The following is a 24036-nucleotide window of genomic DNA, read 5'->3' on the forward strand; positions in this document are numbered from 1 at the left end:
GACCCTGCCCCAGGGTCACCACCTTCAGTGCCCCTGACCCCACCTCAAGCACTGACCCCCCCCCACCAAGCACTGGGATGAGTGGAGACCCCCCCCCTCAATTTTCTGGTGGTTGAGAAGACCCCGACATTGTGAAAAGTCCTTCTCTCCCAGCCCTGCGGCCAAAGAAGGAGTCGAGATGCGCAGCTTTCCTTCTCAAGGTTGTTTATTTTCTCTTATTCATAACATGCTCTGTCCACTCTGCTGAGCTCTGTCCAGCAGGTCGGTCTGTGGCAGTCTCCCTGCCCTCAGGGTGGTGTTCCCCCGCTCCGTCCACACGATGATTTTGGGGGGGTCGTGTGTCCCCCCAGCCCTGCTGTCACTCTGCCCCTGCCTGCCTGTTCCCAGTCTTCCCAGTAAAGCTTCCCAGTTAAACCCAGTCCAGGTTATGGGGGGCAGTGGGGAGGGACTTGGGGGGACCCCACGGCGGGGCCGGGACTGGGCACGGAGGGTGGGGTCCAGGTGGGGAACACTGCCTGCTGCGGGTCTGCCCGGCAACTGGTGAGTCATCAGCCCCGCTCTCTCGGATTGGCTGACTCTTGTCCATCGCATTCTCTCATTGGCTGAGGAGAGGCCCGGGACTGCAGACAAGCAACGGGAGAGATCCCGCCCCGAGCACCGGCACGGGGACAACAGACCCAGCCCGGGCACACGGAGGGGATTTATCACCAACCAAACCACAGCAGCACAAGGAGAAGGGAAAGAACTCCCTCCAACACCTTCCCCCCACCCAACGGGGATCACCCACAACAGGGGTTGTCCACGATGGAGAGACGGGGACAGCCGAGCTCAGATCAGAAGCCAATTTTATTGAGCGTACCAGCTGTTTATACAGGGTTTTACTTGTGTGGTGCTTATAGGGCTCGATGTTTGCTAACAATTTCCATTGGTTACACATTCTTCATGACATCACATCACCTGGGAACATTATCTTATCACAAAGTCTCACAACAGGATGCTTGGTCACTTCTTGCCCACGGAGACTTAAACGGTGTCTGTGTCTCCCAGAGTTTCTGCTCAGTCGGGCCGCAGATATCGGGCCCCTTTACCGGCTCCATTGTTTTACTCTCTGTTTTATTCCCCATACGGGGGCACCAGGGCTCTGCCCAACGGGGGTCACTAGGGATCATGCAGCCCGGAGCCTCCCATGGGGGATGGAGCTGGAGCAGCGCACGAAGCTCTTCCCTCACTCTCCTCCCTCACTCGTGGCATTCACAGGGCTTCCATTAGTGATGCCTCCGCTGGTGTTTTGTCAAGGTTGAGCTCTGTGAGAAGCTCTTCCCACACTCCCCCACACTCGTAGGGCCTCTCCCCGGTGTGGATGCGCTGGTGCCTGGTGAGTTTGAAGTTTTGCTTGAAGCCCTTCCCGCAGTCGGGGCAGCGGAAGGGCCTCTCATCTGTGTGAATCTGCTCATGTTTGAGGAGATCGGAGGTGGTCTGAAACCTCTTCCCACACTGGGGACACTCGTAGGGCCTCTCCCCAGTGTGGATGCGCTGGTGTATTCTCAGGCCAGACCTCCACCCAAAGCTCTTCCCACATTCCAAGCACTCAAAGGGCCGTTCCCCGGTGTGGATCACCTGGTGCTCAAACAGGCTGGACCTCTCTCTGAAACCCTTCCCACACCTCCCACACTTGTAGGGCCGTTCCCCAGCGTGGATCACCTGGTGCTGGTTCAGGTTGGAGCTGTCTCTGAAGCTCTTCCCACACTCCCCACACTTGTAGGGCCGTTCCCCAGTGTGGATCACCCGGTGCCGGATCAGGTGGGAGCTGTCTCTGAAACCCTTCCCACACTCCCCACACTCGTAGGGCCGTTCCCCAGTGTGGATCCTCTGGTGCCGGATCAGGCTGGAGCTCCAGCTGAAGCTCTTCCCACACTCCCCACACTCGTAGGGCCGTTCCCCAGTGTGGATCCTCTGGTGCCGGATCAGCTTGGAGCTCCGGCTGAAGCCCTGCCCACATTCCAAGCACTTGTGCGGCTTCTCCCTGTCATGAGCCTTCTCCACCAGCTCTGAGCTCCGGCTGGATCTCCGGCTGCCTTCCTGGCTCAGGGGGGCTCTTTCCTCCCTGCAGCTCCCTGGGCTGGGTTTGCAGCCACTCCCCGGGCAGGATCTCTGGGGCTTCTCCTCCTCCTCCATCCAGCCACGCCCTGGATATAAGAAATCCTGGTTTGGGGAAAAAACAAGAGGAGAGCACCTTGGACTGGAGGCTCCGCCTTGCCCAAGTTCATCTCAGGAACTCATTGGGAATCTTGTGCCTGGAAGAACCTCCAAAACACCAGGATTCAACCCAGAAATCCTGCAAACTTCAAGACACAGATCAAAAACTCCCCAAACATCGCAAGTCAGCAAAAACCTCCTCCAAAAGATAAAGATTCAGCTGCCACATAAAACCAAAGCACCAGCATTTAGCCCAAGCAAGCTCAGAAACACCAAGATTCACCCCTGTGAAAATCGTGGATCCTCCTCCACAGTCACCTGCTGCATGTGGGGGGAGCAGCGCTCCTGGGGCTGGGGGGAGGCTACAGATACAGGGAGGGGTGGAACCTTGTGCTGCTTCCTGTTTCTGCTCCTCCTCTTCCTCCTCCTCCTGTGTCTCTGCTCTTCCTCACACTCCTCTTCCTCCTGCTACTCCTCCTTCTCCTGCACAATCCCACCTTCTCCTGCCACATGCAGCGTTTGACCATTTTGTTCCTCAACCCTGCTTCTCCTTCCCTTCTCCTCCTGCCCCAGGCCCAGCACCCACTGCCGGCTCCCTCTTCCCCCCAAACCCACAGCATCCCAGCGCAGGGGCAGGGATGGAGCTGGGGCAGGTCGGGCTGGGGCAGCGCTGGGCTCTCGGCCACCTCCGCCCGCACTCGGTCCCCACTGCAGCCGCTCCCGCCAGGACAGCGTGGGGGGGCCCGGTCTTGGCGCTGCCCCACTCCCACCTCCCCAAATTCCCCTCGCGGGGGGCGCTGGGGCCGAGGGGGGGCCGCAGGTGGGGTCCAGGTGGGGAAGGCTGGGAGCTGCGAGTCTGCCTGGGAACTGGTGAGTCATCAGCGCCGCGCGCTCCGATTGGCTGAGCTCTGCCTGAGGGCTGGGGCTGCAGCAAAGAGGGGACACCCTGCTCCAGGGGGGATCTCCCGCAAACCGGGCACCCCCATGAAAGGAACAAGAGGAAAGTGTCTTTACAAACAGATGCTGTCAATCTGCTCGGAGATAGGGCCAGGGACCTGTACATAAGGAAATGACAGGAGAAGCCATCGGTTTCAGAAAATGGTATCAATTGATGACACAGACTGCTGCTCAGCCAAGGTCCTGCTCAATTCATGAACTTCCAGAAGAACAACAAAGCCTTAACACACAGCCATGAATATCGTTTGCTAGACAATAGTGGGGAGCATATTAATGGGGGTATGTAGCAGGTGGATTGGGATGTCTGTAGCTCTCAAGTACTTCAGCCAGTGGTGAAAGGGAGAGGGAGATGTGATCAGGAGAATTAGGATGAAAAGGAGGCTGGGTCCTCCAACAATGGGAGAGATCCCATGGGGAATGTCCCACGGCCTCTCCCATTTTTAGGAATGAAATTACTTTTACAGGACACCTCTGTCTGCTTTCTGGACAGAAACCTCTGCTGATGTCAATTTTTCCGCGCACACCCTGGGGCTCATCTGGAATTCCTTCCACCGTCCGGGCTGGCGGGCAGGGAGTGCAGCTGAAGGTGCCTCACCCACTTTGGGTGATCGGCTCCCTTGGCTGGCGGCGGCACCGGGGATTGATTGGGGACCCGGCAGTGACCAGGAGACAGACGAGTGACACATCAGGGGGGTCTGTGAAAAGGCAGCAGGGAGAGAGCACTGAAAATCTCATCTGTGAGTGCACTGGGATCTTCGGGGAGTGAACATGGCAGGGCACCCAGGGAGGGGAGAAAAGGGAAAGCCAGGGAGGGGTCCTGTCCAAAGGGATGATGAGCCCAAAATGTCTCTGAAGGGGGCCCTGGAAGAATGTTGAGGTCGTTTGCACATTTCCACAGAAGTAATTAAGGACATGGACACCCAGGGGGCAATAAGGGAAGTGGAGAAGTGATTTGGACAACAGGGCATGGATGGTGTTGGTGTGCTGGGAAGGGATCGGGTGAAGGGGAGTGTGCAGCAATATGGGGAAGGCAAGAAGCAGCAGGAGGGATCAATGTGGCAAGAAAAAGGATGATGGAAAAGAGGAGGAACAGAAAAATACAGAGCACTGAGATGTTTTTTCAGCACTGTTTTATGCTCAGAATTTGGCAGCTGATCCTGCTCCTCTCCATCCCAGGTTTCCAGGACAGGAAAAGAAGGAGGTCAGGATGTCAGGGGGTTTCTCTGCGGTGGGCAGCGGCAGCACCGGGCGCAGAGCTGCGGGACCGGGAGCACGGGCTGGGGGCCCGTGGGGAGCTGCGGGGCCGGGCCGGGGCTGTGGGGCAGCCGGGGCTCAGCGCCGGGCGCTGCCTGACCCCACCAGCCCCGGGCAGGGCCGGCACTGGCCCCCGGCCCCCAGGAGGCTGCGGGACGCCCCGGCCGCTGCCCGGCCCCGGGGAGCTGCCGGCCCTGCCCGCCGGGGGGGCCGCCTTTGGACACTGCGGCAGGACAGGGACCGGCTCTGCCATACGGGCTCTGGAGGGGACCCTGAGCACAAGCAGGAAAACAAAGGAACAGCTGGGAAATGCAGAGTGTACATGCAAGGATCAGGATATTCTATTAACCATTTGTTTGGGTCGCTGGAGAAAGGAAAGATTTTGCAGAAAGCTCAGCAGCTCTCAGAGGATGAGCACCCACAGGCACTGAGCGGGGCTGCAGGAGTGGCAGAAGAAGGCCCTGGAGCACTTGGGCACAAAGGCACAGCAGCTGAATGCAAGGAGGGGTGAGCAAAAGGCCAAGCTGAAGGCAAAGGCCATGGCACAGTTCCTACAGCCCCTCAGGGATCAACCCCAGGGCCCAAGGGGGCCCCAGCACCCAGGGGACGGGGTCGGCCACAAGAACCTGGCAGAGGCATTGCCCTCCTGGGCAGGGGAGAGCCCACCCAAACAGCCCCTGGCAAGGAGTCAGGGCTCCAGCTGCAGGGCACAGGAACACTGGAAACAGAGACAGCAGCAGCGTCAGGAGGAGCAAGTCCATCCCTGGATGGACATGGATTGTCAGGGGTGTCACAGCTCCCATCACACCAGGGACCCTCCACACTGGAGCCCTGGAGAACATTCAGGCTGGGTCTGCATCGAGAGGAGGCCTCTCCTGATGGACACAGGGGCCTCTCCATCCACTCTCAATCTTAGCCCTTAAGGGGGGAACATGCTAAAAATGTCTTGGATTATTCAGGGGAGAAGTGGGAAAGAGGAGTGGCTTGATTCAACCACTCTTAGCAGATATGGGGAAGGGTTTGAAATGCAAGAGTTTTTATTTGCTCTCAATTGTGATTATAGTTTACAGGGAGGGGATTTGATCACTAAACTGGGAATGCAAATTAATATTGTAAAAGGCGATACAGAGGCTAGTTCTGTTGTACCTTTGTGTCAAATGTCTGGCCAGGCCTGTGCTGAAGTGAACTCAGAGGTGTGGGTAGCCTCAGGGAAATGGGGAAACTCAGATATGGAGTCTCTTCAAAGTACTTTGAAGCAACAGGACAAATGGTGCCTAGAAGCAACACCCTATTCCAAGGGTGGGAAGTGTGAAAAATGCATATTATATGATTGGCTCCTTGCAAATATTAAAATGTGTTATATTATATGTGTTATGTTGGAAAGTTATGATGCAATAATCTCTTTTAAGTAGTGCTGTATTAATTTCTTTTAAATAGTGTGCTACATACAGTTTTTAGCCTAGAGCATAATATAAAAATAGAAACTATGTGATGCAAGATACTTTTTGTAACTAGCTCAAGGAACGAAAAAGATAATCAAGAAATTCTTCAGCATTGCTCTCTCAGGATAGAGATCACAGCAACAGACACCAAGATCCCCAGAGAAGAATTATTGCCTCCTTTTCGGAAAAGCTCAGACTTCGAGGAACCAAGCTTGATTTACAAGAGGGGGGGTGAAGCTAAAATTAAGCAGAAACACCCTGGTTTGAAAGCAATGTTTGAATCATGTATGAGCTCTATGAATATGCAATAGGCTATTTGCTTTTTAGGGGTAATCCTGTGTTAGCAAGGTGTGCTATTGTGTGGAGTGCCAGGCACCCAGACTACGTAATTGTTTACTTTTATTGTCTCTTATTCTCCTAATTTTTATTACTATGTTCATTACTATTGAACTTCTAAAATTTTAACAAAAGTGAATGGCGTTTTTCACAGGAAGGAAGGGGAATTAGACAAAGTGCAGGACAAACCGGCAGGGCTGTGTGTGCTTGTAAGAGCCTGGCACTGAAATGCCCTGAGCAGGAAGGCTTCAATATCTTCTGGTGACACCATGTCAGCTAAAAGGGGGGCAAAAGCAATTCTGATAGCTCAGCAACAACAGCAACGTATTAAGGTACTTCTAAAATAAATAATTCAAATAAAAACGATTGTGGAAGCAAGAGAATCAGACAGCAGAACTCATTTTACAGGAAAGATCCTCTAGGGGGTTATGGCAGCTTTAGCAATACAATGGGACCTCCATAACCCCTGGCACCCCCAGAGCCCAGGCTGGGTAGAAAGAATGAACGGGGAACTAAAGAGACACCTTTGCAAGCTGGGGAGAGAAACCAGGATGCCATGGGTACAGCTTTTGCCATTGGCTTTGGCAAGAAGAAGAGCCAGACCCAGGTCCGATATTCAATTGTCTCCCTTGCAATTCATCCTGGCAATTCCTTACCCTGCTAATTCTCCACCTAGTGCAGGCTGGAGGTAAGGGATGGACATCTAAAGCAGTCTGTGGCCAGAATCCTGTCTCTTGTGAAATCTCTGCCACAGGAAGCTGGGCTGGCACAGAGCCTGCCTTGGCACTTTGCTGTTGCCAACATCCAAGCAGGACATCGGGCCCTGCCTAAGGACTGCAAAGCAGCACCACTGGTGGCCAAGTGGCGCGGCCCGTGCCAAGTGGCCCTGAGGCCAGAAACAGCCGCCAGCACAGCTGAACACGGGGGGACCCCTCAGCCTCGGCTCCAGGGCTCTGAAGCCCCGGAGATTTGCACTTCCCGCCTGCAGCAGGAGGATGGGAGGCCCCCACTGAGCCTGCACTGAAGGCAGCGCAGCAGCAGCCAGGCCTCCACAGCGGGGCAAGGCCCTGGGCCTGCCCACACATCCTCTGCTCAAATCCTCCGCCTGCCCACCCTCCTTTGGCATCTCCAGACACCGGGGCCAATCCTTGCTGCCACTGCTGCAGCTTCAGTGCTTTCTGTGCCTGCACTGCCGCAGCTGCTGGGGAACACAACGGCACAATTCCACTCTGCCTCTCACTTACACTCACACACTGCGCTGCCTGCCATTGCATCCATGGAAAATACACCAGGGCATCGACTTCAACCTTTTCAACATTTGATTTCTCTACTCAGGCTTGCTTTGCCTTGGCCTCGGGCAATGAAAGGTTCAAGGTTTTTTTAAGGGATGTCCCACCACTCCATGGAGATGAGTTGAACAGCTCAACACTCTGCGAATGGCCCAAAAGATACCCACAAAGATAACGACCAGCAGCAAAACAGCAACGCCCAGCAGCAAACAGCAACCAACACCTACCCCAGACACTGCCCCCGGCACAGCTGGAGACACCTGCTCTGCAAAAGGCTGAGAAGGAAATCCAGCAGTTCCCACCTAATTAACATCAGAGGCAAACAAATCCGGGTCCAATAGGAACCCAAATACTAAAAACTGCACGACTTGAAAATATAGAACATTAAACCAATGGGTTTAGATTGGTTCAGACTGTATCAAGTTTGGGGGAAATCTAGTAAAACCCACGTGTCACGGAAGGATTTTCTCTGCACAGCCGGGCTATGTGGGGATGGAATGATTTCTGTTGCACATCCTGGCCAGAATCAATAATGCCTTGACTCTAACACTAAACATATTGGTGGAGTTTTTCTTTTCCCTGCAGTTCCAGTGCAAATTTTATAGCATCAGAATATTTTTTGTAATAATCCTACTTCTATATTGCTGGTTAGGTTTGGGTCAGGGATGGGAGAATGAGTTTGTACTTCGAGGCAAAGTACAAAAAACCTTTTTCTAAATTTCTAAATTGCCTCGGAATTTTTTTGTCTATGTTTGTGTGAGAGATACCAAAATTTTGCTCTGGGTTTGCCGACGTTCACCTTTAGGCTGCATTTTGCAAAACGAGAAGAGATTTAAAGGTGACCTTTTAACTCAGAAACAGTAAATAGATGATTTGAAGGAAAATAAAAAAAAAAAGAAAGCAGCAGGTTGTGGGGGGGGGCACATGTGAGGCTGCTGAAGGCTGCTCTGGGAGAGAAGCTGCATTCCAGGCAGCCAGCAGAGGAGCTTTAGAAATGCAAATTAACACTGCTGGTGCAAAGTGCGGACTATGTACCCGGCTCTTCTTGCCTGGGGCAGGAATTGGGCTGATTCCCTCTGCCCCTCACCCCAAGCTCTGCCTGCTTGCACAGATGCAATTGGCACAGCTGAAGGCAGAGCCTCTGACTCTGCAACAGAAATGGGTGAAGCTGCAAAGGGAAACAGCAAATGGAGAATGTTGTCAAAACTTCACTAAAATAAGGGGGGGGATCATCCCTGTGCCCACTCCAACATGTGCTGTCACTGTCTATGCTATACAGGGAGCATCAGAGCACTGGGGTTTTTGCTCTAACAAGTTCAGGGAAATCAGTCGGAATTCAAGTATTTGATGATGTAATCAGAAAAAAGCGGTCAATTGATGCAGCCCCGGCTGGAGGGAGCGCCCAAAAATGGGGAAAAGATGAAGGGCCACCAGAACAAATCCTACAACCAAAGGGGACCCGGGAAGAACAAAACAGAGTCAATGAGTGAATCTGCCTGGAGACAGGGCCAGGCACTTGTAGATAAAGAAGTAACGGGAGAAACTATCAGTTCCAATAAATGTTACAAATTGACCCAGACTGCTGCTCAAAGTCCCGCTAAATTCCTCAACTTCCAGAAGAACAAAGACTTCACAGAGCCACGAATATCGGCTGTTATACACAAGGAGGGTGCACATTAACGAGGACAGGCAGCAGGCGCATCGGCAAGTCGGAACCTCCCGAGTCCCTCAGACAGCCGGCAAAGGCAGAGGGAGATGCGGCCGGGAAAATGAACATAAAAAGGAGGCTGCGTACTACAACAAGGGCAGAGAGCGCACGGCAAATGCCCCACGGCCTCTCCCTCTGCCCAGCAATAAAGTCACTTTGACAGGACTCCTCGGTCTCCTCTGGGCACAGAAGCCTCCGGCGACGTGAATTTCCCCGCACGCTCCCGGCGACGGGGCAGCCACCTCTGTCCTAGCCACAGCAAGCGGGACGAGGCAGCGCTGCTCCGGCAGCGGCTCCTGCCCAGGCAGCGGCGGGAAGGAGAGCGCGGGCAGCCGCTCCCGCAGCGCCCTCGGCCCAGGGCCACCACGGGCCGGACACGGCACAAGCAAGCCGCCGCAGCCCCCTGCCGCCCCCTCCGCCCGCAGCGAGCCCCGAGCCCTCGCAGAACCCAGCGCGGCTCCCACCTGCGCCGGGGCCGCCTCCCAGCTCCGCCAATGCCGCCTCCCCGGCCTCCGGCCGCTGCCGCCGCTCCCGGGCCCGCACAGACGCTCCGCCAATGGCGCCGCTGCCCAGCCAGGGCCGCCCTCAGGCCGCCAGCGGGGCCGTGCTTCGCCCCGCTCTCACCAATCAGCGCGCCACAACCACGACTGACGGCACAGCCGGCCAATCGCAGCGAGGGGCGGGCTCTGCACACGGCACCGCCTCGCCCCGCGCTCTCAGGGCCCCCCGGGCTGGGCGAGGGCAAAGCCGCAGCTGAGGAACAGCCCTGGAACGGGCCCGGGCCCGGGCCGGCATCCAGCGCAAACACAAACAAACTTCTCCGCACCTCCCGACACGGCTTTCCCGGCCCTGCGCCTTCGCTGCCTCCGCCTCTGCGGCAAGCCCACGAGCCCCACTTCTCCTGCCCCTAATTAGCAGCATCAGTGCAGCGCTTGGATTTCCCCCAAAAAGGGAAAACCGCCCAAAGCCCTGGGGGTGAGTGGGGCAGGGGAGCGATTTCGGGCAGAAAACTCCAAAACCTCCGAGCAGGAGAATGAGAAGTCAAGGAAGAGCCTTGGATGCAGCTTTCCCCAGGCCTCCCTCCTTCCAGCTGCACCTCCTCCCCCGGCAGGGCAGGAGACAGGGAATGGGGCCATGCTCAGTTCATCCCCCGTGCCTTCTCCCTCTGCTCAGGGACAGGAGTCGTTCCCCTGCTGCACCCTGCGCTCTCTCCCACCGGAGACTTGTCCAGGAACTTCTCCGAGCGGAGTCCATCCCCTGGGGCACAGCCCCCCTCCAAGTGCTGCAGCGTGGGTCACTGTGCCACGGGCTCAGTCCTTCCAGGACAGGCTGCTCCAGCGGGGGCCCCTCTGCCCACGGGCTCACAGCCTCCTCTCAGGCATCCCCGTGCTCCAGCCTGGCTCCTCCAGGGGCTGCAGGGGGATCTCTGCATCCCCACGCATCTGCAGGGGGATCTCTGCAGCCCCATTGTTATAAATGAATCAGCCAATTTAAGTATTAGAGCAATTTATTAAATCAAATCCGAGTAAAAATTGGAAAAGCCACAATCAAAACAGCGCCGAGCCAGGCGATCGGAGCTGGGTTCAGGCTCTGCAGCTCCGTGCCCCTGGCAGGTCACAAGGTGCTGATTCCGCAGGGTTTTTTTGTGTTGTTTTCAGACCTAGCTGGATTCCTGGGGGGTCTTCCTGTTCCCTCTCCTCAGTCTTGCCCCTTTCCACATATTAATGCATGTTCTTTTCTTGTGCAGAGTTTTCCCTGGAATACTCTGATTGCTGAAATCCTGTTAGATGGTAATCCTCTCGAATATCTTGTTCTGGCGAGGAATATTCATCTTAAGGGTTCAATGCTTATCTTCTAGACGGAATAATCCTTCAGAATAACCATCCTTTGAGACAGGAATTCATCTTGTGTATATTGTTCTTTCACTTGATTCCATTTATAAAGATACTGTATTTTTTTTAGTCCTGAGCACGAATTTATTTTAAATCATATATTACAACCATGGATCTGCAGGGGGATCTCTGCATCCCCACGGATCTCTGCATCCAGCACCGCCGTCTTTGGAGGCGCCAGGAATAGGCTGAGCTCTGCCTGAAGCTCTTCTCACCTTCCCCACACCCTTCCTGGCACAGGGAGGGTTTTAGCTCCTCACAGCTCCCCGGGCTGGGCTTGCAGCCCCTCCTCGTGTGGGACCTCTGGGCACTTAAGTTAGGACAAGCATGTTTTGTGAACAAAGGAATAACTCTTAATAACTACACAGTGTTGCATATTCATACATATTTCATGGTTATGCATACATTCTATTTGAAATAAGAAACTCTGTCTGAAATATGTCAACTCCTTCTTTTAATCCCCACGGCGTCTTGGACTCTGAGCAAGGCCTGAAGAAATTAGCTTCTTCTGATAAGAAACCCATAAATTCCTCTTCTCTGGCAGATCCAGGTGGTCTGTGACTGTTATCTCGAAACGAGGATCTCATTCTTCAAAAAAAGAAAACCACAAAGATTGTTTCTATTTTAAGTACAAAACTATATTTCCCATTCTATTAAAATGTTAATACAGCACTCCTAGTCAATATAATACATATTGTATTCAATTTAATATTTGCAAAAAGCCAATCATAAAAGATGCATTTTTCACCGAGGGCATCCCGAGGCTGCTGCAGGGACAGCGATGTCACCGCTGTGACATCACTGGGGACGGTGACATCATCAGGGACATTGCTGCTGTCACTTGTCCCCTCTCCCCTCCCCACACGGGATTTGAGACAAATGTGGGGAATTTTCTGGGAATTTTCATTGGAATTGTCCCAAATGCTGATGGGAATTCCTGGGGTGACGTCACTGGGGACACTTGGGGACACTCTGAGGACGCTCTGGGGACACTCATGGAGGCGGGCGCGGCTCAGGGGGCGAGTGACCCCCTCGGTGCCTTGCAGCAGAGGCAGCTTTCTGCTGTGGCTGCAGCAGAGCCGGGTTATGAATGACAATAGAATAATTGGCTTCTGCATTTCTGCATTGGCCTCTGCACGTTCTTATTGATCACAAGGACTTTGCTATGGTACTTGATATTGATAGTGGTTATTGATGATTCCTTGAAGCTTCTCGCTGGTACAATAAAATCGATCCGTTTATGTGTGCACCGTGTAACCAATTGAATGCTAGAGTAATAAATAGATATTATATCACAGGCCTTAAAATATTAAAAGTAGATAAATATGAAATAGATCAATGATAAATATTGAAATAGAGACTATGCAGTGTTAAAATGCTTTTGTGAGTGACTCAGGTGTAAAACAATTCCGTTGTTTCTCCCATCTGCGGCCCGGCCTCTCCAGGTGATAACAGTGACACAAACCTGAGAAGAATTTATGAATTTCTCAGGGGCTCTGAAACAACAGGATGGAACCAGGAGAAGAAATCAAATATATTGACTTGATCTGCAGAATGTCCTGCAGACAAGTCAGAGGTGAGAACCAAACAAGAGTTCCTGGAACATCCAAACCTGCCGGGAGTGTTTGAATAATGTCAAAACTCAGGAATGCGTTTGCAGCCCTGCAGTGGAACCGGATCCGGAGAACGAAGGGTTAAGTTAAGGGCGAGTTCTTTGGCCGAGCGCCAAAACCCTTTTTTATCCCTTTTTAAACTTTGTTTAATAATCCCTTAGTGAACTTTGTTTTTCAGACCCGGCTGGGATTTGGGGGGGCCGGGGGGATCCCCAGGCAGCCCCCGCTGCTGAGCACTGCCCCCCCCTCACCGAGCACCGGGACCACCCAAAAACCGCACCCGCACCCCCTTCAGTGCCCCCGACCCCCCTCGAGCACCGAACCCCCCCGAGCTCCGGGCCCGGACCCCCTTTGTGCCCCCCCACCCATCACGGGGGTTCCGCCCCCTCCCCTTTCACCCCCCCGGAGCCGCGGGACCCCCGGGAACAGCGCCAGGACCGGGGGGGCCCAGGGATGTGAGAAATGGATTCCTAAAGGATTCCCAAAACCTGGCAGAAAGCTCACACAGCCTTGGACATGTCGGGGCAAACTCCGAGATTTTATTGTGCCAGCGAGCAGCTGCAAGGAATTATCAATAATCAATATCAGTATTGAGCAGCAGAGCAAAATGCTCGTGGTCAATAGGAACCTGCAAAAGCCAACAGAGAAATGCAAAAGCCAACAGAGAAATTCAAAAAGCCAATAGAAAAATGCCATACCTAATAGAAAAATCCAAAAGCCAATAGAGGAATTCAAAAAGCCAATAGAGAAATGCAAAAGCCAATAGAAATATTCAAAAAGCCAACAGAGAAATGCAAAAATCCAATAGAGAAATGTAAAAGCCAATAGAGAAATGCAAAAGCATTAGAATGTTAGAAATGAGAAGCTTGACTCAGCCAATATATCAAGCAGCAATTCAATTCATTAATTTATTAATTAATATGGTAATGTATGAGCAAAGCCAGCACTGGGTACAGCGGCGGGGGTTTTCCCCCCCAACTGCACACTGATTGCTGGGCCTGCTGGTATTCATTGATCATCTTCATGCATATTCATAAGCTTTGCTCAGCAGTTTCTATTTCCAATTTTTGACATCACAGTTCTTTACTTCAGTATCGTAAATCTGTGATGGTGATCTTTGGTTCCTTTCCAATTTCTGTACTCTATTGTGATCTCTTCCAGGTTTCAATATCCTGGGATGGACATCCCAGGATGTGTGTCCCACGTGGTGGGGTCCATCTTCCTGATGTGGGTTCTATTTTCTAGGACCATTAATCCCTGATAGTGATGTCCAGCTTCTCTTTTTGAAATCATCAATCAGCGACGTTGATGTCCATCTTCCTTCTCCAGGATATTTTCACCGTTTCGTGAGGAGCTTGGGACAGGTTCACTTCCCTCTTTTGTTTGAATGCTTTATACATTCTAAAGCTACAGTTTAAAATCCTTAATACAGAGCAACATTCTAAAGTTATAATTCCAAGGTTCTTATTACAAAACACCTTAAGACTTATTTGCAAGCAAAAAGGTCTTATCAAAAAGCAACATTCTAAAGTTATAATTCAAATGCTCTTATTACAAAACAGCTTAAGCCTTGTAATTGTTAATCACAAACAAAAGATTGGCTCCAAAGCCTTCTTCCATGCTTTCCTCGGCTCTTTATTAGAACTCATTTCTATAACTGTCCCATGGCCGTGTTCCACACATTTCACAATTACAATTGCACAGGTTACCTTGATTTACCTGACACAAAACACAACTTTGTATTTCACATTCTGCCTTTTCCTTTTCCCTTCTCCCTGTGCCTAACTCTCCTTGTCCTTCCTGCCCCAGGCGCTGAGCTGCGGACAGAGACCAGGGAGAACAAATCCCTGCCACAGAACCTCGTGGAAGAGGCCATTTGGAACGGCTCCACGGCGCAGGAATCCAACGGGGAGGAAAAGCCTCAGAGATCCCACACGAGGAGGGGCTGCAAGCCCAGCCCGGGGAGCTGTGAGGAGCTAAAACCCTCCCTGTGCCGGGAAGGGTGTGGGGAAGGTGAGAAGAGCTTCAGGCAGAGCTCAGCCTATTCCTGGCGCCTCCAAAGACGGCGGTGCTGGATGCAGAGATCCGTGGGGATGCAGAGATCCCCCTGCAGATCCAAGGGGATGCAGAGATCCCCCTGCAGATCCATGGGAGTAATATATGATTTAAAATAAATTCGTGCTCAGGACTAAAAAAATACAGTATCTTTTTAAATGGAATCAAGTGAAAGAACAATATACACAAGATGAATTCCTGTCTCAAAGGATGGTTATTCTGAAGGATTATTCCGTCTAGAAGATAAGCATTGAACCCATAAGATGAATATTCCTCACCAGAACAAGATATTCGAGAGGATTACTGTCTAACGGGATTTCAGCAATCAGAGTATTCCAGGGAAAACTCTGCACAAGAAAAGAACATGCATTAATATGTGGAAAGGGGCAAGACTGAGGAGAGGGAACAGGAAGACCCCCCAGGAATCCGGCTAGGTCTGAAAACAACACAAAAAACCCCTGCGGAATCAGCACCTCGTGACCTGCCAGGGGCACGGAGCTGCAGAGCCTGAACCCAGCTCCGATCGCCTGGCTCGGCGCTGTTTTGATTGTGGCTTTTCCAATTTTTACTTGGATTTGATTTAATAAATTCCTCTAATACTTAAATTGGCTGATTCATTTATAACAATGGGGCTGCAGAGATCCCCCTGCAGATGCGTGGGGATGCAGAGATCCCCCTGCAGATGCGTGGGGATGCAGAGATCCCCCTGCAGCCCCTGGAGGAGCCAGGCTGGAGCACGGGGATGCCTGAGAGGAGGCTGTGAGCCCGTGGGCAGAGGGGCCCCCGCTGGAGCAGCCTGTCCTGGAAGGACTGAGCCCGTGGCACAGTGACCCACGCTGCAGCACTTGGAGGGGGGCTGTGCCCCAGGGGATGGACTCCGCTCGGAGAAGTTCCTGGACAAGTCTCCGGTGGGAGAGAGCGCAGGGTGCAGCAGGGGAACGACTCCTGTCCCTGAGCAGAGGGAGAAGGCACGGGGGATGAACTGAGCATGGCCCCATTCCCTGTCTCCTGCCCTGCCGGGGGAGGAGGTGCAGCTGGAAGGAGGGAGGCCTGGGGGAAAGCTGGATTCAAGGCTCTTCCTTGACTTCTCATTCTCCTGCTCGCAGGTTTTGGAGTTTTCTGCCAGAAATCGCTCCCCTGCCCCACTCACCCCCAGGGCTTTCGGCAGTTTTCCCTTTTTGGGGGAAATCCAAGCGCTGCACTGATGCTGCTAATTAGGGGCAGGAGAAGCGGGGCTCGTGGGCTTGCCGCAGAGGCGGAGGCAGCGAAGGCGCAGGGCCGGGAAAGCCGTGTCGGGAGGTGCGGAGAAGTTTGTTTGTGTTTGCGCTGGATGCCGGCCCGGGCCCGGGCCCGTTCCAGGGCTGTTCCTCAGCTGCGGCTTTGCCCTCGCCCAGCCCGGGGGGCCCTGAGAGCGCGGGGCGAGGCGGTGCCGTGTGCAGAGCCCGCCCCTCGCTGCGATTGGCCGGCTGTGCCGTCAGTCGTGGTTGTGGCGCGCTGATTGGTGAGAGCGGGGCGAAGCACGGCCCCGCTGGCGGCCTGAGGGCGGCCCTGGCTGGGCAGCGGCGCCATTGGCGGAGCGTCTGTGCGGGCCCGGGAGCGGCGGCAGCGGCCGGAGGCCGGGGAGGCGGCATTGGCGGAGCTGGGAGGCGGCCCCGGCGCAGGTGGGAGCCGCGCTGGGTTCTGCGAGGGCTCGGGGCTCGCTGCGGGCGGAGGGGGCGGCAGGGGGCTGCGGCGGCTTGCTTGTGCCGTGTCCGGCCCGTGGTGGCCCTGGGCCGAGGGCGCTGCGGGAGCGGCTGCCCGCGCTCTCCTTCCCGCCGCTGCCTGGGCAGGAGCCGCTGCCGGAGCAGCGCTGCCTCGTCCCGCTTGCTGTGGCTAGGACAGAGGTGGCTGCCCCGTCGCCGGGAGCGTGCGGGGAAATTCACGTCGCCGGAGGCTTCTGTGCCCAGAGGAGACCGAGGAGTCCTGTCAAAGTGACTTTATTGCTGGGCAGAGGGAGAGGCCGTGGGCCATTTGCCGTGCGCTCTCTGCCCTTGTTGTAGTACGCAGCCTCCTTTTTATGCTCCTTTTCCCGGCCGCATCTCCCTCTGCCTTTGCCCGCTGCCTGAGGGACTCGGGAGGTTCCGACTTGCCGATGCGCCTGCTGCCTGTCCTCGTTAATGTGCACCCTCCTTGTGTATAACAGCCGATATTCGTGGCTCTGTGAAATCCTTGTTCTTCTGGAAGTTGAGGAATTTAGCGGGACTTTGAGCAGCAGTCTGGGTCAATTTGTAACATTTATTGGAACTGATGGTTTCTCCCGTTACTTCCTTATCTACAAGTCCCTGGCCCTATCTCCAGGCAGATTCACTCATTGACTCTGTTTTGTTCTTCCCGGGTCCCCTGTGGTTGTAGGATTTGTTCTGGTGGCCCTTCATCTTTTCCCCATTTTTGGGCGCTCCCTCCAGCCGGGGCTGCATCAATTGACCGCTTTTTTCTGATTACATCATCAAATACTTGAATTCCAACTGATTTCCCTGAACTTGTTAGAGCAAAAACCCCAGTGCTCTGATGCATCCTGTATAGCATAGACAGTGACAGCACATGTTGGAGTGGGCAGGGGTGTGATCCCCCCCTTATTTTAGTGAAGTTTTGACAACATTCTCCATTTGCTGTTTCCCTTTGCAGCTTCACCCATTTCTGTTGCAGAGTCAGAGCTCCTGATCATGGGCTTTGCCTTCAGCTGTGCCAATTGCATCTGTGCAAGCAGGCAGAGCTTGGGGTGAGGGGCAGAGGGAATCAGCCCAATTCCTGCCCCAGGCAAGAAGAGCCGGGTACATTGTCCCCACTTTGCCCCAGCAGTGTTAATTTGCATTTCTAAAGCTCCTCTGCTGGCTGCCTGGAATGCAGCTTTTCTCCCAGAGCAGCCTTCAGCAGCCTCATATGTGGCCCCCCCACAACCTGCTATTTTCTTTTTTTTTTTTTTTTCCTTCAAATCATCTATTTACTGTTTCTGAGTTAAAGGGTCACATTTTAATCTCTTCTAGTTTTGCAAAATGCAGCCTAAAGGTGAACGTCGACAAACCTAGAGCAATATTTTGCCGTCACAAACTGGCAGTATAGAAGTGGGATTATTACCAAAAACACTAATGCTATAAACTTTGCACTGAAGCTGCAGGAAAAAGAAAAACTCCACCAATATGTTTAGTGTTAGAGTCAAGGCATTATTGATTCTGGCCAGGATGTGCAACAGAAATCATTCCATCCCCACATAGCCCGGCTGTGCAGAGAAAATCGTTCTGTGACACGTGGGTTTTACTAGATTTCCCCCAAACTTGATACAGTCTGAACCAATCTAAACCCACTGGTTTGATGTTCTGTAGTTTCAAGTCGTGCAGTTTTTAGTATTTGGGTTCCTATTGGACCCGGATTTGTTTGCTTCTGATGTTAATTAGGTGGGAACTGCTGGATTTCCTTCTCAGCCTTTTGCAGAGCAGGTGTCTCCAGCTGTGCTGGGGGCAGTGTCTGGGGTAGGTGTTGGTTGCTGTTTGCTGCCGGGCGTTGCTATTTTGCTGCTGGTCGTTATCTTTGTGGGTATCTTTTGGGCCATTCGCAGAGTGTTGAGCTGTTCAATTCATCTCCATGGAGTGGTGGGACATCCCTTAAAAAAACCTTGAACCTTTCATTGCCCGAGGCCAAGGCAAAGCAAGCCTGAGTAGAGAAATCAAATGTTGAAAAGGTTGAAGTCGATGCCCTGGTGTATTTTCCATGGATGCAATGGCAGGCAGCGCAGTGTGTGAGTGTAAGTGAGAGCCAGAGTGGAATTGTGCCGTTGTGTTCCCCAGCAGCTGCGGCAGTGCAGGCACAGAAAGCACTGAAGCTGCAGCAGTGGCAGCAAGGATTGGCCCTGGTGTCTGAAGATGCCAAAGGAGGGTGGGCAGGCGGAGGATTTGAGCAGAGGATGTGTGGGCAGGCCCAGGGGCTTGCCCCGCTGTGGAGGCCTGGCTGCTGCTGCGCTGCCTTCAGTGCAGGCTCAGTGGGGGCCTCCCATCCTCCTGCTGCAGGCGGGAAGTGCAAATCTCCGGGGCTTCAGAGCCCTGGAGCCGAGGCTGAGGGGTCCCCCGTGTTCAGCTGTGCTGGCGGCTGTTTCTGGCCTCAGGGCCACTTGGCACGGGCCACGCCACTTGGCCACCAGTGGTGCTGCTTTGCAGTCCTTAGGCAGGGCCCGATGTCCTGCTTGGATGTTGGCAACAGCAAAGTGCCAAGGCAGGCTCTGTGCCAGCCCAGCTTCCTGTGGCAGAGATTTCACAAGAGACAAGGATTCTGGCCACAGACTGCTTTAGATGTCCATCCCTTACCTCCAGCCTGCACTAGGTGGAGAATTAGCAGGGTAAGGAATTGCCAGGATGAATTGCAAGGGAGACAATTGAATATCATCGGCCCTGGGTCTGGCTCTTCTTCTTGCCAAAGCCAATGGCAAAAGCCGTCCCCATGGCATCTTGGTTTCCAGCCCTGACTCCTTGCCAGGGGCTGTTTGGGTGGGCTCTCCCCTGCCCAGGAGGGCAATGCCTCTGCCAGGTGCTTGTGGCCGACCCCGTCCCCTGGGTGCTGGGGCCCCCTTGGGCCCTGGGGTTGATCCCAGAGGGGCTGTAGGAACTGTGCCATGGCCTTCTGGCTCAGGGCATTTCAGTGCCAGGCTCTTACAAGCACACACAGCCCCGCTGGTTTGTCCTGCACTTTGTCTCCTTCCCCTTCCTTCCTGTGAAAAACGCCATTCACTTTTGTTAAAATTTTAGAAGTTTAATAGTAATGAAAATAGTCATAAAAATTAGGAGAATAAGAGACAATAAAATAACCAATTACGGAGTCCGGGTGCCTGGCACTCTGCCAAATAGCACACCTTGCTAACACAGGATTACCCCTTAAAGCAATAGCCTATTGCATATTCATAGAGCTCATACATGATTCAAACATTCCTTTCAAACCAGGGTGTTTCTGCTTAATTTTAGCTTCCCCCCCACCGTCTTGTAAATCAAGCTTGGTTCCTCGAAGTCTGAGCTTTTCCGAAAAGGAGACAATAATTCTTCTCTGGGGATCTTGGTGTCTGTTGCTGTGATCTCTGTCCAGAGAGAGCAATGCGAAGAATTTCTTGATTATCTTTTTCGTTCCTTGAGCTAGTTACAAAAAGTATCTTACATCACATAGTTTCTATTTTTATATTATGCTCTAGGCTAAAAACTGTATGTAGCACACTATTTAAAAGAGACTAATACAGCACTATTTAAAAGAGATTATTGCATCATAACTTTCCAACATAACACATATAATATAACACATTTTAATATTTGCAAGGAGCCAATCATATAATATGCATTTTTCACACTTCCCTCCCTTGGAATAGGGTGTTGCTTCTAGGCACCATTTGTCCTGTTGCTTCAAAGTACTTTGAAGAGGCTCCATATCTGAGTTTCCCCATTTCCCTGAGGCTACCCACACCTCTGGGTTCACTTCAGCACAGGCCTGGCCAGACATTTGACACAAAGGTACAACAGAACTAGCCTCTGTATCGCCTTTTACAATATTAATTTGCATTCCCAGTTTAGTGATCAAATCCCCTCCCCGTAAACTATAATCGCAATTGAGAGCAAATAAAAATTCTTGCATTTCAAACCCTTCCCCATATCTGCTAAGAGTGGTTGAATCAAGCCACTCCTCTTTCCCACTTCTCCCCTGAATAATCCAAGACATTTTTAGCATGTTCCCCCCTTAAGGGCTAAGATTGAGAGTGGATGGAGAGGCCCCTGTGTCCATCAGGAGAGGCCTCCTCTCGATGCAGACCCAGCCTGAATGTTCTCCAGGGCTCCAGTGTGGAGGGTCCCTGGTGTGATGGGAGCTGTGACACCCCTGACAATCCATGTCCATGCAGGGGTGGACTTGCTCCTCCGGAGGGTGCTGCTGCCTCTGCTTCCAGTGTCCCTGTGCCCTGCAACTGGAGCCCTGACTCCTTGCCAGGGGCTGTTTGAGTGGGCTCTCCCCTGCCCAGGCGGGCAATGCCTCTGCCAGGTGCTTGTGGCCGACCCCGTCCCCTGGGTGCTGGGGCCCCCTTGGGCGCTGGGGTTGATCCCTGAGGGGCTGTAGGAACTGTGCCATGGCCTTTGCCTTCAGCTTGGCCTTTGGCTCATCCCTCCTTGCATTCAGCTGCTGTGCCTTTGTGCCCAAGTGCTCCAGGGCCTTCTTCTGCCACTCCTGCAGCCCCGCTCAGTGCCTGTGGGTGCTCATCCTCTGAGAGCTGCTGAGCTTTCTGCAAAATCTTTCCTTTCTCCAGCGACCCATACCAAATGGTTAATAGAAAATCCTGATCCTTGCATGTGCACTCTGCATTTCCCAGCTGTTGCTTTGTTTTCCTGCTTGTGCTCAGGGTCCCCTCCAGAGCCCGTATGGCAGAGCCGGTCCCTGTCCTGCCGCAGTGTCCAAAGGCGGCCCCCCCGGCGGGCAGGGCCGGCAGCTCCCCGGGGCCGGGCAGCGGCCGGGGCGTCCCGCAGCCTCCTGGGGGCCGGGGGCCAGTGCCGGCCCTGCCCGGGGCTGGTGGGGTCAGGCAGCGCCCGGCGCTGAGCCCCAGCTGCCCCACAGCCCCGGCCTGGCCCCGCAGCTCCCCACAGGCCCCCAGCCCGTGCTCCCAGTCCCGCAGCTCTGCGCCCGGTGCTGCCACTGCCCACCGCAGAGAAACCCCCTGACATCCTGACCTCCCTCTTTTCCTGTCCTGGAAACCGGGGATGGAGAGGATCTGGATCAGCTGGCAAATTCTGAGCATACGAACTCAACGTTCTCCCGATGAACCCTTCAGAGACATTTTGGGATCATCATCCCTTTGGACAGGACCCCTCCCTGGCTTTCCCTTTTCTGCCCTCCCTGGGTGCCCTGCCATGTTCACTCCCCGAAGATCCCAGTGCACTCACGGATGAGATTTTCAGTGCTCTCTCCCTGCTGCCTCCTCACAGACCCCCCTGATGTGTCACTCATCTGTCTCCTGGTCACTGCCGGGTCCCCAGTCAATCCCCGGTGCCGCCGCCAGCCAAGGGAGCCGATCACCCAAAGTGGGTGAGGCACCTTCAGCTGCACTCCCTGCCCGCCGCCCCGGACGGTGGAAGGAATTCCGGATGAGCCCCAGGGTGTGTGGAAAAATTGACATCAACAGAGCATTGATAACATTTTCTGAAGCTGATGGCTTCTCCTGTCACTTCCCAGCGCTGCCCCAGCCCGACCTGCCCCAGCTCCATCCCTGCCCCTGCGCTGGGATGCTGTGGGTTTGGGGGGGAGAGGGAGCCGGCAGTGGGTGCTGGGCCTGGGGGCAGGAGGAGAAGGGAAGGAGAAGCAGGGTTGAGGAAGAAAATGGTCAAACGCTGCACGTGGCAGGAGAAGGTGGGATGTTGCAGGAAAAGGAGGAGTAGCAGGGAGAAGAGGAGTGTGAGGAAGAACAGAGACACAAGAGGAGGAGGAGGAGGAGCAGAAACAGGAAGCAGCACAAGGTTCCACCCCTCCCTGTATCTGCAGCCTCCCCCCAGCCCCAGGAGCGCTGCTCCCCCCACATGCAGCAGGTGACTGGAGGGGGATCCACGATTTTCACAGGGGTGAATCTTGGTGTTTCTGAGCTTTCTTGGGCTAAATGTTGGTGCTTTGGTTTTATGTGGCAGCTGAATCTTTATCTTTTGGAGGAGGTTTTTGCTGACTTGTGATGTTTGGGGAGTTTTTGATCTGTGTCTTGAAGTTTGCAGGATTTCTGGGCTGAATCTTGGTGTTTTGGAGGTTCTTACAGACACAAGATTGCCATTGACTTCCTGAGATGAACTTGGGCAGGGAGGAACCTCCAGTCCAAGGTGCTCTCCTCTTGTTTTTTCCCCAAACCAGGATTTGTCATTCCCAGGGCATGGCTGGATGGAGGAGGAGGAAAAGCCCCAGAGATCCTGCACGGGGAATGGCTGCAAACCCAGCCCAGGGAGCTGCGGAGAGGAAAGAGACCCCCTGAGCCAGGAAGGCGGTCGGAGATCCAGCCGGAGCTCGGAGCTGGTGGAGAAGGCTCATGTCAGGGAGAAGCCACACAAGTGCTTGGAATGTGGGCAGGGCTTCAGCCGGAGCTCCCACCTGATCCAGCACCAGAGGATCCACACTGGGGAACGGCCCTACGAGTGTGGGGAGTGTGGGAAGAGCTTCAGACACAGCTCCAGCCTGATCCAGCACCAGAGGATCCACACTGGGGAATGGCCCTACGAGTGTGGGGAGTGTGGGAAGGGTTTCAGAGAGAGCTCCAAACTGAACCAGCACCAGGTAGTCCACACTGGGGAACGGCCCTACACGTGTGGGAGGTGTGGGAAGGCTTTCAGAGAGAGGTCCAGCCTGTTCAAGCACCAGGTGATCCACACTGGGGAACGGCCCTACACCTGCTTGGAATGTGGGTGGAGCTCTGCCCTGAGAATACACCAGTGCATCCACACAGGGGAGAGGCCCTACGAGTGTCCCCAGTGTGGGAAGAGGTTTCAGAGCAGCTCTGATCTCCTCAAACATGAGCGGATTCACACAGAGGAGAGGCCCTTCCGCTGCCCCGACTGCAGGAAGGGCTTCAAGCACAACTCCAGCCTCACCAAGCACCGGCGCATCCACACTGGGGAGAGGCCCTACCAGTGTGGGGAGTGTGGGAAGAGCTTCTCCAGCAGCTCAACCCTGAAGAAACACCAACAGAGGCACCACTAAGGGAAGCCCTGTGAGTGCCCCGAGTGAGGGAAGAGCTTCGAGTGAGGGAGGAGAGTGAGGGAAGTGCTTCGTGCGCTGCTCCAGCTCCATCCCCCATGGGAGGTTCCGGGCTGGATGATCCCCAGTGACCCCCGTTGGGCAGAGCCCTGGTGCCCCCGTATGGGGAATAAAACAGAGAGTAAAACAATGGAGCCGGTAAAGGGGCCCGATATCTGAGACCTGACTGAGCAGAAACTGTGGGGGACACAGACACAGTTTAAGTCTCCCTGGGCAAGAAGTGACCAAGCATCCTGTTGTGAGACTTTGTGATAAGATAATGTTCCCAGGTGATGGGATGTCATGAAGAATGTGTAAGCAATGGCAATTGTTAGCAAACATCGAGCCCTATAAGCACCACACAAGTAAAACCCTGTATAAACGCCTGGTACCCTCAATAAAATTGGCTTCTGATCTGAGCTCAGCTGTCCCCGTCTCTCCATCGTGGATAGCCCCGTTGTGGGTGATCCCCGTTGGGTGGGGGGAAGGTGTTGGAGGGAGTTCTTTCCCTTCTCCTTGTGCTGCTGTGGTTTGGTT

General features: G+C 53.8%; 3 protein-coding genes across 4 annotated transcripts; 1 reads left to right on the top strand and 2 right to left on the bottom strand.

The window, feature by feature from the left end:
• Positions 1–444: 444 nt before the first annotated feature.
• Positions 445–9726, bottom strand: LOC128801772 (zinc finger protein 239-like). The gene is made up of 2 exons (XM_053967898.1): positions 9647–9726; positions 445–2202 (listed from the first exon to the last, which is right to left on the bottom strand). Exon 2 carries the CDS (start codon positions 2173–2175, stop codon positions 1252–1254), a length of 924 nt encoding a protein of 307 aa, XP_053823873.1. The 5' UTR covers positions 2176–2202; positions 9647–9726; the 3' UTR covers positions 445–1251.
• Positions 9727–15956: 6230 nt separating this feature from the next.
• On the bottom strand, positions 15957–21529 carry LOC128801686 (uncharacterized). Its single transcript, XM_053967727.1, has 2 exons — positions 21181–21529; positions 15957–16678 (listed from the first exon to the last, which is right to left on the bottom strand). Exons 1-2 carry the CDS (start codon positions 21527–21529, stop codon positions 15957–15959), a joined length of 1071 nt encoding a protein of 356 aa, XP_053823702.1.
• LOC128801788 (zinc finger protein 239-like) lies at positions 16236–23918 on the top strand. Of its 2 annotated transcripts, none has more exons than XM_053967917.1 (2): positions 16236–16403; positions 22640–23918. In XM_053967917.1, the coding sequence occupies exon 2, from the start codon at positions 22651–22653 to the stop codon at positions 23461–23463; it is 813 nt and encodes a 270-aa protein (XP_053823892.1). In that variant the 5' UTR covers positions 16236–16403; positions 22640–22650; the 3' UTR covers positions 23464–23918. The 2 variants fall into 2 exon arrangements, with proteins under 2 accessions (XP_053823892.1, XP_053823891.1); XM_053967916.1 differs by having other exon boundaries at positions 16239–16403; positions 22624–23918.
• The last annotated feature ends 118 nt before the right edge of the window (positions 23919–24036 follow it).

Source organism: Vidua chalybeata, chromosome 31 (genome assembly GCF_026979565.1).
Source record: "Vidua chalybeata isolate OUT-0048 chromosome 31, bVidCha1 merged haplotype, whole genome shotgun sequence".
In the NCBI taxonomy this organism is placed as follows: domain Eukaryota; kingdom Metazoa; phylum Chordata; class Aves; order Passeriformes; family Viduidae; genus Vidua; species Vidua chalybeata.

What these genes read in the sequence shown, in the direction of transcription:
- LOC128801772 (XM_053967898.1), bottom strand. Translation starts at nt 2,175, where the DNA reads ATGGAGGAGGAGGAGAAGCCCCAGAGATCCTGCCCGGGGAGTGGCTGC.
- LOC128801788 (XM_053967917.1), top strand. Translation starts at nt 22,651, where the DNA reads ATGGAGGAGGAGGAAAAGCCCCAGAGATCCTGCACGGGGAATGGCTGC.
- LOC128801686 (XM_053967727.1), bottom strand. Translation starts at nt 21,529, where the DNA reads ATGCTCAGAATTTGCCAGCTGATCCAGATCCTCTCCATCCCCGGTTTC. An exon ending in GGCCGCCTTTGGACACTGCG is followed by an intron (nt 16,679 to 21,180) that starts GCAGGACAGGGA and finishes CTCTGGGCACAG; the next exon opens with AAGCCTCCGGCGACGTGAAT.